The sequence below is a fragment of the Coenobita brevimanus genome, chromosome 54 (genome assembly GCF_032717465.1).
Source record: "Coenobita brevimanus isolate Jiangsu-jjx chromosome 54, ASM3271746v2, whole genome shotgun sequence".
NCBI classification, from domain to species: Eukaryota; Metazoa; Arthropoda; class Malacostraca; order Decapoda; family Coenobitidae; genus Coenobita; species Coenobita brevimanus.
In genome coordinates, this window is record NC_137007.1 from 36,904,970 (window position 1) to 36,918,444 (window position 13,475).

Genomic DNA, 13,475 nt, shown 5'->3' on the forward strand with positions numbered 1-13,475 from the left:
ACCTGTGTCTCCAAACCAAAAATTCCTCACCTTGCATAACCATACCTAACCATCCCACATCTGTCTTCTCCAAAACCTTTAATATTACACACCTTCTACCCACACCTGTCTTACCCCATACCTGTCTTACCTCACGTCTCGGCCCACACCTGTCATCCCACACCTGTCTTACCTCACACGTCTCGCCCCACACCTGTCACCCCACACCTGTCTTACCACACACCTGCCTCACCCGACAACTATCTCACACCCACACACCTACATATCGCCACATCTGTCTCTCCCTACACCTCTATCCCCACAACTGTCTCATCCCACATCTGTCAACCCACACCCATCTCGCACCCACACACCTGCTTCCTCAACTGTCAAACCCCCACGCCACTTCAGGTGGTCATGAATATAATCTTTCTCTCTTCTTTTCTCAGGCACTCAGAAAACAACATAAACTTTTACCATGCAGTCTCCCCTTAAATTCTAGGAGTTTGAGAGGTCAGAGAGGGAGAAAAGAGGAATAGGAAGAAGAGGAGGAGGAGAACGAGAAGCGAGAGGAGGAGGAGGAAGAAGTTCAAGAAGCTGAAGAGGTAAGAGAGAAGCAAGATGAAAGGGATGAAGAGTGAAAGAGAAGACGAGGAAGAAGAATGAAATGACGATTAGCCTAAAAGGACAACAGGAGTTACAAAAGAAGAATAGGATGAGGAAGTAAGAGGATAACCTGAGAACAAAGCCATAACGCAGAGGAAAAGAAGAAAAAGATTACATAGAAACGTGAAGACTGAAGAAGAAGAAAAAGAATTAGAACAAGAAGAAGAAAAAGACGAAAATGATGGTGACAATGATGAAAAGAAAGGAGTGAAATTAAACAAAGTACCGTAATATCAATTTAGAAAGAATGCGCATAAAGAGACCTATATACATGAAGTAAGAAGAGAAAGAAAATAAAAGCAAGATGATGATGATAGTGATGGGAAAGATGAACACCAAAAGAAATAGTAAGCTAGAAATAAAACAAAGGAGCGAAGAATCGACGCAAGGACTGAAGCTACGACGAAGAAAAACCCAGAAGACGCAGGAGGAAAAGGTCAAGACGTTAGCGTTCTTGGCTGCTTCGGTGCTCGGGTGAGTAGTGAATATTGATGGTTATGCACTGATGTCACTGTGGGTCATGTTCTAAGTGGTTTTGAAGTTTTCGTAACAACTCTTCCTTCGCAGTTTATTCTGCACATTCTGCCTGTCTCTCTACCTACCTACCTAAATAAATCGTCTGAAGGAAGGAGGAATTTAATGGAATATACGTAACTGAACTGAACGCGTTAATGACAATCGTCAGGAAAAAGCAATAAAAATAATGAAATACACGTTCTCTGGATGAAGGGGTTAATGAAGGTAATGTGTACCGTTACGAGAATGAGTAGGCTAGTACGAGCGGTGATGTTAATAATTTACTTGATGTATTAGTCTCCTTTGGTCACGCCATTGTCAGTAGCTCTGATGGGGAAGTCACTCGGGAGCCCTCTCGACCCACAAAAAAACATTTATTCTTTCAGCTAAAGGACTTCTTTTCATCTTTCAGCTCGTGGGCGTCTTCCTTATTTAAACCTTGCTATTTTCTGACGATTTTAAGCAGCAAAGGGGAGTATTTCGAACTGGAGGGGTTAATTATAGACTTCATTTACTTGTCCTGTGCTACTGGGCTCTTTTAAACTGAATGGAATCATCTACTACCAGCAGAAATAAATCCTCAAAAGACGTCACCCTCCTGAAAAAGTTAAGAGATGGGGAGAGGATTTGTTAAGCTTTACAGCACGCCTTATATAAACGATGTATGAACCCCAATGTTATGAAAGTGCTGATACTGCTCGCCGTATTTTAGGTGGCAAGGGAAACTTTGTAGCACTTCTTGGGTGTCTGCTTGCAATGCGAATGCTGGGAGATTTATTCCCAAACTCCATACACAATTTAAAAATAAAACAAGTGGGATGGGGGTAAAGGGTCGAGAGATGCTTTCTACCATTTACTAACTCTAGCTCTTTGTGTGTGTGTGTGTGTGTGTGTGTGTGTGTGTGTGTGTGTGTGTGTGTGTGTGTGTGTGTGTGTGTGTGTGTGTGTGTGTGTGTGAGAGAGAGAGAGAGAGAGAGAGAGAGAGACTCCTAACGATCCAGTGTGAGGTAATAAATTATACACACACATCTCCCATATCTAGCGTGTTGCTTACCTGTTGATCATCGTACTTCATAGAAAATGTGTGTGTGTGTGTGTGTGTGTGTGTGTGTGTGTGTGTGTGTGTGTGTGTGTGTGTGTGTGTGTGTGTGTGTGTGTGTGTGTGTGTGTGTGTGTGTGTGTGTGTGTGTGTGTGTGTGTGTGTGTGTGTGTGTGTGTGTGTGTGTGTGTGTGTGTCAGGAAGCATGCAATCATCTCCAAGGACCATAAGCTTTTTTTTTTTTTTTTTGCCTTAATTCAACGCTCAAGTAAAAAAGAAAAGAAAAGTATCATATATTTACAAGATCAGCCATCCCTCGCAGCAAAATACATAAACCACAGTCCTCTCCTTCCCCTCCCCTCTCTCTCTCTCTCTCTCTCTCTCTCTCTCTCTCTCTCTCTCTCTCTCACCCTTTGTACTGCAAGTCTTCTCAATTTATTTTTTCTTGCAAACTCATTTTCTTCACCTTCTCTCCCTCCCTTCCACCCCTTCTCTCTCTCTCTCTCTCTCTCTCTCTCTCTCTCTCTCTCTCTCTCTAGCATACACTGACCTCATCTGTCACACTGATCTCTGACCTTAATGTGAATCATCTCACAGGAAAAGGTCAAAAGCTTAGATTTAATATAACTACGGTACAATATTTGCAGTGTCGTGTAAGTTATATAATCCTCTGTTGAAAAAAAAGTTCTGTTAATAAAAAAGAAGAGATATATGAATTTATATTTATTTTTTTTACTAGAAATATATCTTTTATGAATTATATACATGGGGATATTTTGCTTTGCGTAATTATTTTTTTTTTCCAATCTTATGATGCAAAATTAACAAATGTGGGAATATCTTAAGTGTAAGAAGCAAAATGAATAGCCAAGGAAGAGGTATTAAGTAGCCTCCTAAACCGGGAAGAACATAACTACACACACACACACACACACACACACACACACACACACACACACACACACACGCACACAACTTCCCTTACGCACGATCAGCCAGAGTACATGCACACACAAATTTATTAATAACAACGACAATGTAGTACACACACACACACACACACACACACACACACACACACACACACACACACACAACTTCCCTCACGCACGGTCAGCAAGAGTACATGCACACACAAATTTATTAATAACAACGACATGGTAGTACACACACACACACACACACACACACACACACACACACACACACACACACACACAGCCAGACTTACCCCCTCCCTTTCAGACACATATTTACGCCACATAATTCATGTCCCCCCTTTCCTCTCTCCCTCGCATATTTTTTCATTTCGCAGGAACACACGTACGTATGAGCTTGACATGGGGACTGGCGCGCGCGCACACACACACACACACACACACACACACACACACACACACACACACACACACACACACACACACACACACACACATGTACGGATGCATGCACATACGGACACAATTAATCAGGGCTTGAACAATATATTTTTCGCTTCAAAGCATTGTATTCCCCCAAACCCCTTGTACTTCTCATTATCTTTAACTCTTTCAGTACTGTAATATCTTTAGCATATTCTGGGAATTTCCAGACGATTTTAACAGATTCTAAAAAGTCCTCTCGTAGTGCTGTGGTTAACGCAGATAACGGCACTGCATGAACTACTACTACCATCACGATAATGAAATCAACAAGTAACAATTACTACTACTACTACTACTACTATCACCAGCACCACCACCACCACCACTCAACCTTTACGTAGGATTAGGGGAAAACTCCTCGCACACGCACGAAATAAAAACACGGTCCCTGCTGTGTGAAGCCAAAATTCGCGGGAGACTATGGGGTGATTGCAGTGGGAGGCAGGGGCTTGGCTGGGTCCCTGCTCATTTGGGGCGTGTGGCAGGGGACGGGGGGAAGGGAACAGAGGAAAGAAGGTAAGAAGATAATGGAAAAGGTAAGGAGAAAAAGCAGGAAGTACGGACAGGGAGGAGGAGGCAGGAGAGTTTGAAGGTGGGAAGATGGAGGAGGAGGTAGTGAGAATAAGGGTGCTGGGGGAAGAGAGAAATGGGCAGGGAGAATCAACAGACGTGAGTGATTGCCGTGGGAAGCAGGGACTTGGCGGGAACTAGTAAGGAGAAACACTGGGGAAAGAGTATAGAGAGGGCCAGGGAGGAGAGAGGTGCAGTGAGAAGGAGAAAGGGAACAGAGAATGAAGGAGAGGGGAAGCGGTTGGGAGGAGGAGAAATGATAGGGAGAAGAAGAAAGGACAGGAGAATGAAAAAGGAAGGAAGAAAGAGAAAGAAAGGACAGGTAGTAGGAGATAGGCAGGTGAAGGAGAAAGGGCAGGGAGAAGAAGAAAGGACAGGGAGAAGGAGAAAGGGTAGGGAGAAGGAGAAAGGGCAGGGAGAAGGAGAAACGATAGGGAGGAGGAGGAAGAATAGGGGGGAGGAGAGTGGGCAGGGAGAAGGAGGAACGGCAGGGAGAAGGGGAAAGGGCAGGGAGAGGAAGAAACAGCAAGGTGAAGGAGAAAGAGCAGGGTGAAGGAGAAAGGGCAGGGAGAAAGAGAAGGGGCAGGAAGAAGGAGAAAGAACATTGAGGAGGAGTATGGATAGGGAGAAAGAGAAAGGAAAGGGAGAAAAAGAAATGGTTAGGAGAAGGAAAAAGGGATGGGAGAAAGAGAAAAGGCAGGAAGGAGGAGGAAGGGAAAGGTGAAAGATAAAAGGATAAAGAGAATAAGGAAGGGGGAAAGTGATCAGAGGGAAGAAAACAGCTGGAAAAGAATGGGAAGGGGGAGATGGGATTTAGTAAGGGTTAGGGAGGCAGGGGAACAGGGAGAAGGCGGCAAATGGTAAAGGGAGGTGGTCAGGGAGAAGGAGAATTAGGTCAGGGAGATGGAGACAGACAGTGAGGAGGAGACGGAGTAGTGAAGGAGTATCGTCTGGTATGTCACTGATAAGAACTAATGTCTATAGCAATAAGATACAAATATGATATGGGGGATATTTACAAAAAGCAAAATAAATCGCTAAGACAGAAGTGTTACGAGACTTTCTAATGCCAATGAGAATAGGACTCATTACAATCTGACATATCTTGGTCGATAAAATTATATATATATATATATATATATATATATATATATATATATATATATATATATATATATATATATATATATTAAGGTTGCAAAATTAGTCTCCAAAAAAGGGATATTACAAAATTTTCCATGACAAGGAAAACAGGGGTCATTAGGGTCGTTTAAATGTTGGGCAGGCTGTAAGATATGATTCTGGAGGGAGACGGGCGATGATTGCGGTAGGAGGCGAGGCATTAGCTGGATGAGTGGGTACGTGGGGAGATTGAGGAAGGCAAGGGGGGGAGAGGAATGGGGGAAAAAATGAAATACAGGACGGGGAGAAACGGGAAGGGGAACTTTTGAAGCAGCTATGTTCTCACTTTTACTTGGCCTAAAATTGTCATCGCTTCGTCTTAAATACTGAGCTGTGATACTGGATAAAAACTAGTATACTGTATGATGCTATGGAAAGGCTGTCCAGTCGTAATACCGCTCATCCCTTCCACTGAGCTACTTGAAATAAACTGCAGAGGGACGAAATCTGGGCCAGGTTAAGGTGAAGGGATAAGAACGCCTTCAATACCAGAGAATCATCATGAACAGAATAAACCAGTTATTGAAAGTGACTGTAACACTGACTCACTGACTACACTGAAGTTTGTGGCAGCGTAACAACATAGGTCATTGTTGCGACATGAAAAAATCGTCAGGAAGGTGAAGGGATTGAATAAAGTTTGTGTTTTACTCTCTACCACTCATCCACGACCTTCTTAGGCTTAACAAAATCGTTCGAAGGTTGACAGAATATAAAGTCGTCCTCGTAGCAGAGACTGACTCCTTCACTAAGAATATGTCGTTCTTGATTAATTCCTATTACCGACAGACGATTAATTCAGGTTAGGAAACTCTTTTATGGTGAGGAGAGTGAAATGGTTAGACACAATCTCATGAACTGTTTTTCCTCTCTCTCTCTCTCTCTCTCAGTTCTTCCAGTAATTTTTTTTCTTTCTAACCATTATGTCGATTAAATAAACTCTTGTCACAAACGCAAACACTCACTTACCTCAACACGCACATCTATTTCAACTTCTTTACACACACACACAAACTCATAAACCTCCCTCCTACATGTACTTCCCCTCTCTCCCTCTCTCTCTCTCTCTCTCTCTCTCTCTCTCTCTCTCTCTCTCTCTCCACACCCTCATATATCCCTGCAAACACGATGCATTACCTCGCCAGACATAGTGGAGAGTGCATTGTCAGAAGCCACCTGTATTTTTCATTATTCACGTACGTTATCTATTATTCACAACACTATTTTTCACTGCAAATTTGGACACTCTTAGGCTCTCACTACTCGCTCTTAGCTGAATAAAATCGTCTATTGTTAGGGGGAAATTAACTAAAAAAAGAGTTGCCCTTGTTAAAAGAGTTACTCATATGCCTTGGAATTTTTCAATCTTGCTCCCTCACGCACAAGGTCGAAGCAGTATTCCTTTCACCCCAGTTTTTTTTTTTCTTCTTCTTCCTCTTCTTTCTTCATTTTCTTTTTCTTCTTCATCATCATCATCATTATCATCTTCCTTTTATAGTCACAAGCATATCTTATGTACATTTTCAAGTCATTTTTATTTTATTCTTGTAATCTAGAATATTTCCTGGCACTCTGGGTGATTCTCTTTCAGTGAAGGGGACAGAAATACAACAAACCCCTCTTCTATGGAAAGTCTCCCCAAATGCAAGACAAAGCATTTAGGCTGTAGAAGGAATAAAAAATACGTCCTCTGAAGAAAATAAGTTAAATCAGTGGTACTCAAACTGCTCGTATGGGCCGAGAAAATGTGGGTCGCGAGATGAATTTCGGTGAATTGCAGAGACACAGGTTAGGTATAATGCAATGTATTTTATTAACTTATTTGAAACTATAGCGGTATTACACTATCAGCAAGTGGTACGTGGTGGCGACAATCATCCACTCACTTGTTGCAGTGCTGCCTGCTTCTCCCTGAGGTGACTACAGTGAGTGACCAGACGTATGGCCTGACCAAAAGTGACACCTGCTCGTAGTATTACTGTGCAGCTAGGAACATGATTCTACAACGACAGTTAATAAGCTGCTGTGTGTGTGTGTGTGTGTGTGTGTGTGTGTGTGTGTGTGTGTGTGTGTGTACGTGTAAGATCCGGGGAAGGGTGAGGGTCGCGAGCCTTTACCAACACTACGAGTTAGGTGAGTCACAAGCTAAAAAAAAAAAAAAGTCTGAGAACCACTGTTTAATATGGATAACTTTTCTTTCAGTCTCCCTCACGCGCTAGGTGGAAAGGTTAGGGTTTAGCTCTTTTAAAACCGAGGACGTATTATTATTATTATTTTTATTATTATTATTATTATTATTATTACTTCATTCTGATTACTAAACACGATATGACAACGTTTAAGAAGACCTCCAATAGTGAAGGATTAGAGAAGGATACAGCTAACCTCTCCAGTTCCAAAATTCTTTCCTATGCTAAATTCAATCGTCCAAAAACATTAATAGTGGTATATACTGTATGCTCTTCTATATAGTGAACAGGCAAAAAAAATGTACCCTAACACGAAATGAAGTAAATTTCATGAGTGATGCTCGTAAATATTTAATGCTTGGTTGAAAAAAAAAAAAAACTATTCTTCTCTCTCTCTCTCTCTATCTATCTATCTATCTATCTATCTCTTTTGCCATTTTAACTTGGTTATAAGTACGTTTTAAGTTCTCTCCTCGGCTGAAGGAAATCGTCTGGAAGCAGCAGGAATGAATTATAATATACGTACTCAGAGTCATGGAGCGAGCAGTAGTAGTGGTAGTAGTCGCAATCCCAGGCTCATCTGAATGCGAACCCAGTAGACTGCAGGCTAAAGCTGCCCCTCTTCTGTAGTCCTCCATCTTTCTTTTGGGGGATGGGGAGGGAACTGAGGAACATTTGTACAACCTGGCAGCTCTACCACCCCGCCATATCGATAAAGACATCCATATCTAGCAGCGAAGGAATCAGTAAAGGCAGTAAATGTACCCTAGCTAATGACTTAGGAGCTGTCTGACCGCACAGAACATCTTTAAGGGCAACAATACTTGTTAGATGTGGAAGTTCATAAAAATTAATGCATGGTAAAAAAACAGGTTATCAAGTTATTGTTAAGAACTCTACATTCTCGTCAACATATACTAGTGCATCTGGGTACTGATATCGAGAACCAACAAATACTTTTTGAGATACTGAAGAAAACCAAAATGGCTGCCTCATGCCTGAAAAGTGCTGAATCGGAAAATATTTATTTAACCGATTTTGACTAAACTCGGTAGAAACGAAGTAGGATATGAGTGAACATTATTTATAGAGTATGGATGACCTTGACTTTGATCTTAAGGGCACAGGTCAAAATCCGTAAAAATTTTGAGTCATACTAAAAGCCTCTTAATATTAGGTCTACAATGATAACAAAAGGATTTTAATCTGGAATGTGGTATTCTTTGAATATTGTTTCAGCAAATTTCATTATTTTTTTGTTTTGCGCTGTGTCCCCTTTTTTCGATCAGGGCTAAGGCGTTGCCCCTGGGTTGTGGGTTTTGGTGGCTTGAAGCGTGTGGCACTTTATGACCGGATGCCACTACTACTGTTATTATTTGCCATTTCAGCTTTCTTATGGCAGCCTTTATGTTAAGTGGGTAAACCTCTCCAAGACTGAATATACTATCGTCAGAAACCATGAAGAATTAAGTATATGGTACGTGCCCATAATGAAGGGGTAAGGAAATGTACCCGAGCGATAAAATGATGAACTATACAACGTTACGCACTTTCCTTATGGCCAAAACGACGTCAGGTTATGTGTGTGTGTGTGTGTGTGTGTGTGTGTGTGTGTGTGTGTGTGTGTGTGTGTGTGTGTGTGTGTGTGTGTGAGAGAGAGAGAGAGAGAGAGAGAGAGAGTGGCTGTCTCCCATTACCTGAATAACACCGTTCGAAAGCATAAAAAAAAAAAAAATAGATCCTAATTATAAAGGAATGAAGAACAACACTCTGGCGGCGAAATTCTGAACTACGACTATACTGAGAATGCCCTTACTTTCTTCAGTCCCATGGCGTTGTTGTCCTTTTCATTAGACTTCCACCAGACGATTTTTTTCAGCTTAAGTGATGTGTCTTGCTGTGAAGGGGGTTTATGAAAGTTACCCCCCCCTCTCTCTCTCTCTCTATTTCGAAATGTCTCCCTGAACCCCTCTACTCTCCATTTTTTTTTTTTTTTTTTTGCTAGGAGACTTTCTTCAACTGGAGGGGTTGGATACAGCAATCACTAACCCCTTCACTACAAGAGGCCTTCCTTACGCTGAATAAAGGGTAGAGAGAAGAATAAAAGGGTAGGGAGGGGGGAGAAAGGACAAGGAGGAAGAGAAAAGGCAAATAGGTGAAGGGGCAGGAGAAACTGAAATGGCAGGGAGAAGGAGAAATGACAGAAAAGTCTTCCCTAAGCTGATTAAAATAATTTGTAAACAGCACGAATAAAATGGGAAAACTACGCCACCAAACTGAAGTGTAATTTGAACATAACGTCTGAGGGTACCAAAAACAATTTAAAATGGTCATGTACAGAGAGGGCTAAAAACAAAAATACGTGCGTTTTATATTAATATGTATGTAAATTTATGTACACGGTGGGAAAAACAGGGCATACTTTGTTGAGCTTACCGTGGCCTTGAGTATGTTTTTGTGTGAGTACGAAGGCTGGGTAAATATGTATGAAGAGCTCTGGGGTTACACAGAGGCGGTTTTACGATGCTTCTTGACCGTCACCACGACAAACATACACTTAGTACGATGCCTCTGTGTACTTTCCACTCGGGTACGTCCTTTGTGTTCCAGTCTTGCTGCTTCCAGGCTTTTTTAATCAGCTTAGGAAGGTCTGACGAGAGGTGGGTAAACATGCGTGATGTACCTTAGCTGGGGTTACATAAAAGGTGGTCCTAGGATACATGCACCGTCACCACGACAGCTCAAAAACATTGTACATTATTATCGCCATACTTTTACACGCTATATGGTTTTATGGTACATAATTTCTCAATGATGACTCTTTTATATTATACTCTTGCTATTTTCAGACGACATTTTTTTGTTTATGGGACATTTTCGAACTGGAGAAGGTAGATATTCCTTTCATAAACCCCTTCAACACTACTGGCCTTTCCTAAGTTTAACGTGGCCCGAATAAATTACAAAAATACGTCATCGAATTGAAGTGCTGAAAATGAAGTTACGCAGAACTGATGCTTGGATAAAATTTCCGTCACCACAACAAAACATACTAAATATTTCTACTTTGATGCTTCCGTGTGTTCAACCCGAGGGCGTCATTTTGCTCTTTCTTTTTGCTTTCCCTCTATCTATCTATCTATTGCCAGACGCCTCAATCCCGTTTGGGGTGGCCACAAACAAATCGCCTCCAAGTCGCCCTGTCCCCCGCCATTTCACTGCCCTGCTCCCAACTCACCCCCCCCCCTACGAGACTTTAATCAGCATGGGGTAGTAATTATCGCTAAGAAGAGGTCGACTTCGTGAAACTAATGCCGTATATTCGTATTTGGCTTATGACTGCTGCATAGACACTATTTTATTTTATTTTATTTTCAGCAGTGGTTAGTGCTATAGTTCTTTTACCTTAACCTGGCCCAGATATTCGAAATTTATTCAACTTGTTTCACGTAGCTCAGAGAGAGAATAAATGACAATGCTATGGCTGTGCATTCGTTCCATAACAGTTTTTCGTGGCTAGCATCATATTTTAATGAAAATCCATTGTTACGACTCAGCCTTCGAGAGGGGGAGATGACAATTTTAGGCCAAGTCAGAGAAAAAATTGTATAGCCGAAGTGATCCACCACCTCCCACCACCATCCCACACCACCTCCCTCCCAACCTCACCCCACACCACCTCCCTCCCAACCCCACCAACCTCCCAACACCACACCACATCCCCACACCCTACGTCAGGTACAATGGCGGAGAGCTGAACCTACTCCACTCACACTGTTGTGTTGGTGGTAATAATATCCTGCCATCAATTTCTGACATAAATAGAGACAAATTTATAAGTCGGCCAGTTAGCGACCCCAGTTCATTAGAAATTCATACATACATCCTACATTTGGCTGTACCTCATTCACCTCGATTTGGCAGAGATATTCGTCCTATTGCAGCTTATTTCCTGTAGCTCAGTGGCAGAGCAGGACAATACTATGACTCTGTATCCCCTCGTTATACCATTTCTACCTGACTAGCGCCTTATTCAAGTGTTAAGCTCTTGTTTTAGCTCGGCATTCAAGACGGAGAGAGGGCAATTTTACGCCTAATTACATGGAAATTATATAACGGGAGAGCAAAACACTACCAGCCAAACAGTGAATGTGTAGTTTGCATCAAGTGCTCGAAACTGTAAACTGTTGCCAGAAAAGATAGATCGCGAGTTCCAACATTCTCTCTCTCTCTCTTTCTCTCTCCTACCTGTACACATCATTTATGATACCATCTGCACCCTCCCTACAATCCTCTTCTCCCCTTCACTCTCCTTTTACTTATAATTCATTTCTGTCTGCTACAACTCTCTCTCTCTCTCTCTCTCTCTCTCTCTCTCTCTCTCTCTCTCTCTCTGCGTGGTAACTAAGCTATTTCACCTCGCCCTCAGGCTGTGTCGGAGCGTGGCAGGCTTGGGAGACAACATCATACCAGAGAATTACACCAACCACTTCCTTCCCAGACCTGCAGGTGTGTGGGCTAGGTGTGGAAACTAAACAGATGTTGAAGTTGGGTAGATGTGTGGCAGGTGTGGAGCTGGAGCAGGGGTAGGTATGGAATTTAAGTAGGTGTGAAGTAATGACTATTTTCATCACCTGATGGCCAGCGTTGTTGTTTTTGTTGTGGCCGAGGCTCAGGTGAAACGTGAACCCAGTGGACTGTATAATCACACACAAAAATGAATACCTCGCTAAAACTGATAAACTAACAGGAAACTACCCTATTTTTGAGACTGACTGGATCAAAACTGAATGGATAGTTCGCAGTACATAAAGCCTTTAATATTCATGCATGGTTACCTTGCAGCACAGTTTTAGGGCTCATGACAACGTAATGTTAACTACCTTATTCTAGCTGCTATTGTTTCTGTACTAGAGCAACTGCTATTCTAAGTTATTCTGCTCCCTATTTGTTGCTGTGTGCGTACTCATACCATTGCTGTTCTGATTGACTCGATTTATTGCCAATGTTTCTGCTCTAATGCCGCGGCTGTTTTAGCTGCTGCTTTAACTTCATCATACTGGTTGCCTTTGTTTCGGTACTAATGCCAGTCTTCACCACCAGATGGACAGCCTGTGCAGGTCGGCGTTGGCTGGCACATCGTACGCCTTCACGAGATTAACGTCGATGATATGGTGAGAGATTGGTAGACAGATAGATAAACAGTAACCTGACAGACAGATTAATAAATTGTGAGACAGACAGATAAATAGAGCGACAGATAATATATATATATATATATATATATATATATATATATATATATATATATATATATATATATATATATATATATATTATATAGATAGATAGATATAGATGTAGATATCATCATCATCACCAGACGCATCAATATCATCCCTACTATCACCAGCATCACCCATCATTATCATCATCATCATCATCATCACCACTATCACCAGCATCACCCTTCCTATCATCATCATCACCACCACTATCACCAGCATCACCCTCCCTATCATCATCATCATCATCATCACCACCCTCACCACACCCATCACCATCGCCCTCCTCACCACACCCATCACCATCAACACATCCAACAATCCACAGAGTATTTTGTCAAAGGGCAGGATAGTGACGATATTGCCATGGGTATTACGTATATTGGCTAAGTTGGGATATTGGTGGAGTGGAGGCACGGATGAAATATTTAATTGCCTTTGTCACTGTGTTATTAATTACTGGGGTTAGTTGCACCTGTTATGTGGTGTGTGTGTGTGTGTGTGTGTGTGTGTGTGTGTGTGTGTGTGTGTGTGTGTGTGTGTGTGTGTGTGTGTGTGTGTGTGTGTGTGTGTGTGTGTGTGTGTGTGTGTGTGTGTGTGTGTGTGTGTGTGTGTGTTGGAAGGA

The 13,475-nt window shown here is 42.0% G+C and overlaps 1 protein-coding gene across 1 annotated transcript in view; it reads left to right on the forward strand.

Annotated features, from left to right (window-relative positions):
- The first annotated feature begins 973 nt into the window (after positions 1–973).
- The window catches only part of LOC145401100 (glycine receptor subunit alpha-2-like), a 41,590-nt gene continuing 29,088 nt past the window's right edge, over positions 974–13,475 (forward strand). The window contains exons 1-3 of the mRNA XM_080273471.1: positions 974–1,119; positions 11,995–12,074; positions 12,669–12,739. Of these exons, the coding sequence (XP_080129597.1) occupies positions 974–1,119; positions 11,995–12,074; positions 12,669–12,739 (297 nt within the window). The remainder of the gene's footprint in view (positions 1,120–11,994; positions 12,075–12,668; positions 12,740–13,475) is intronic.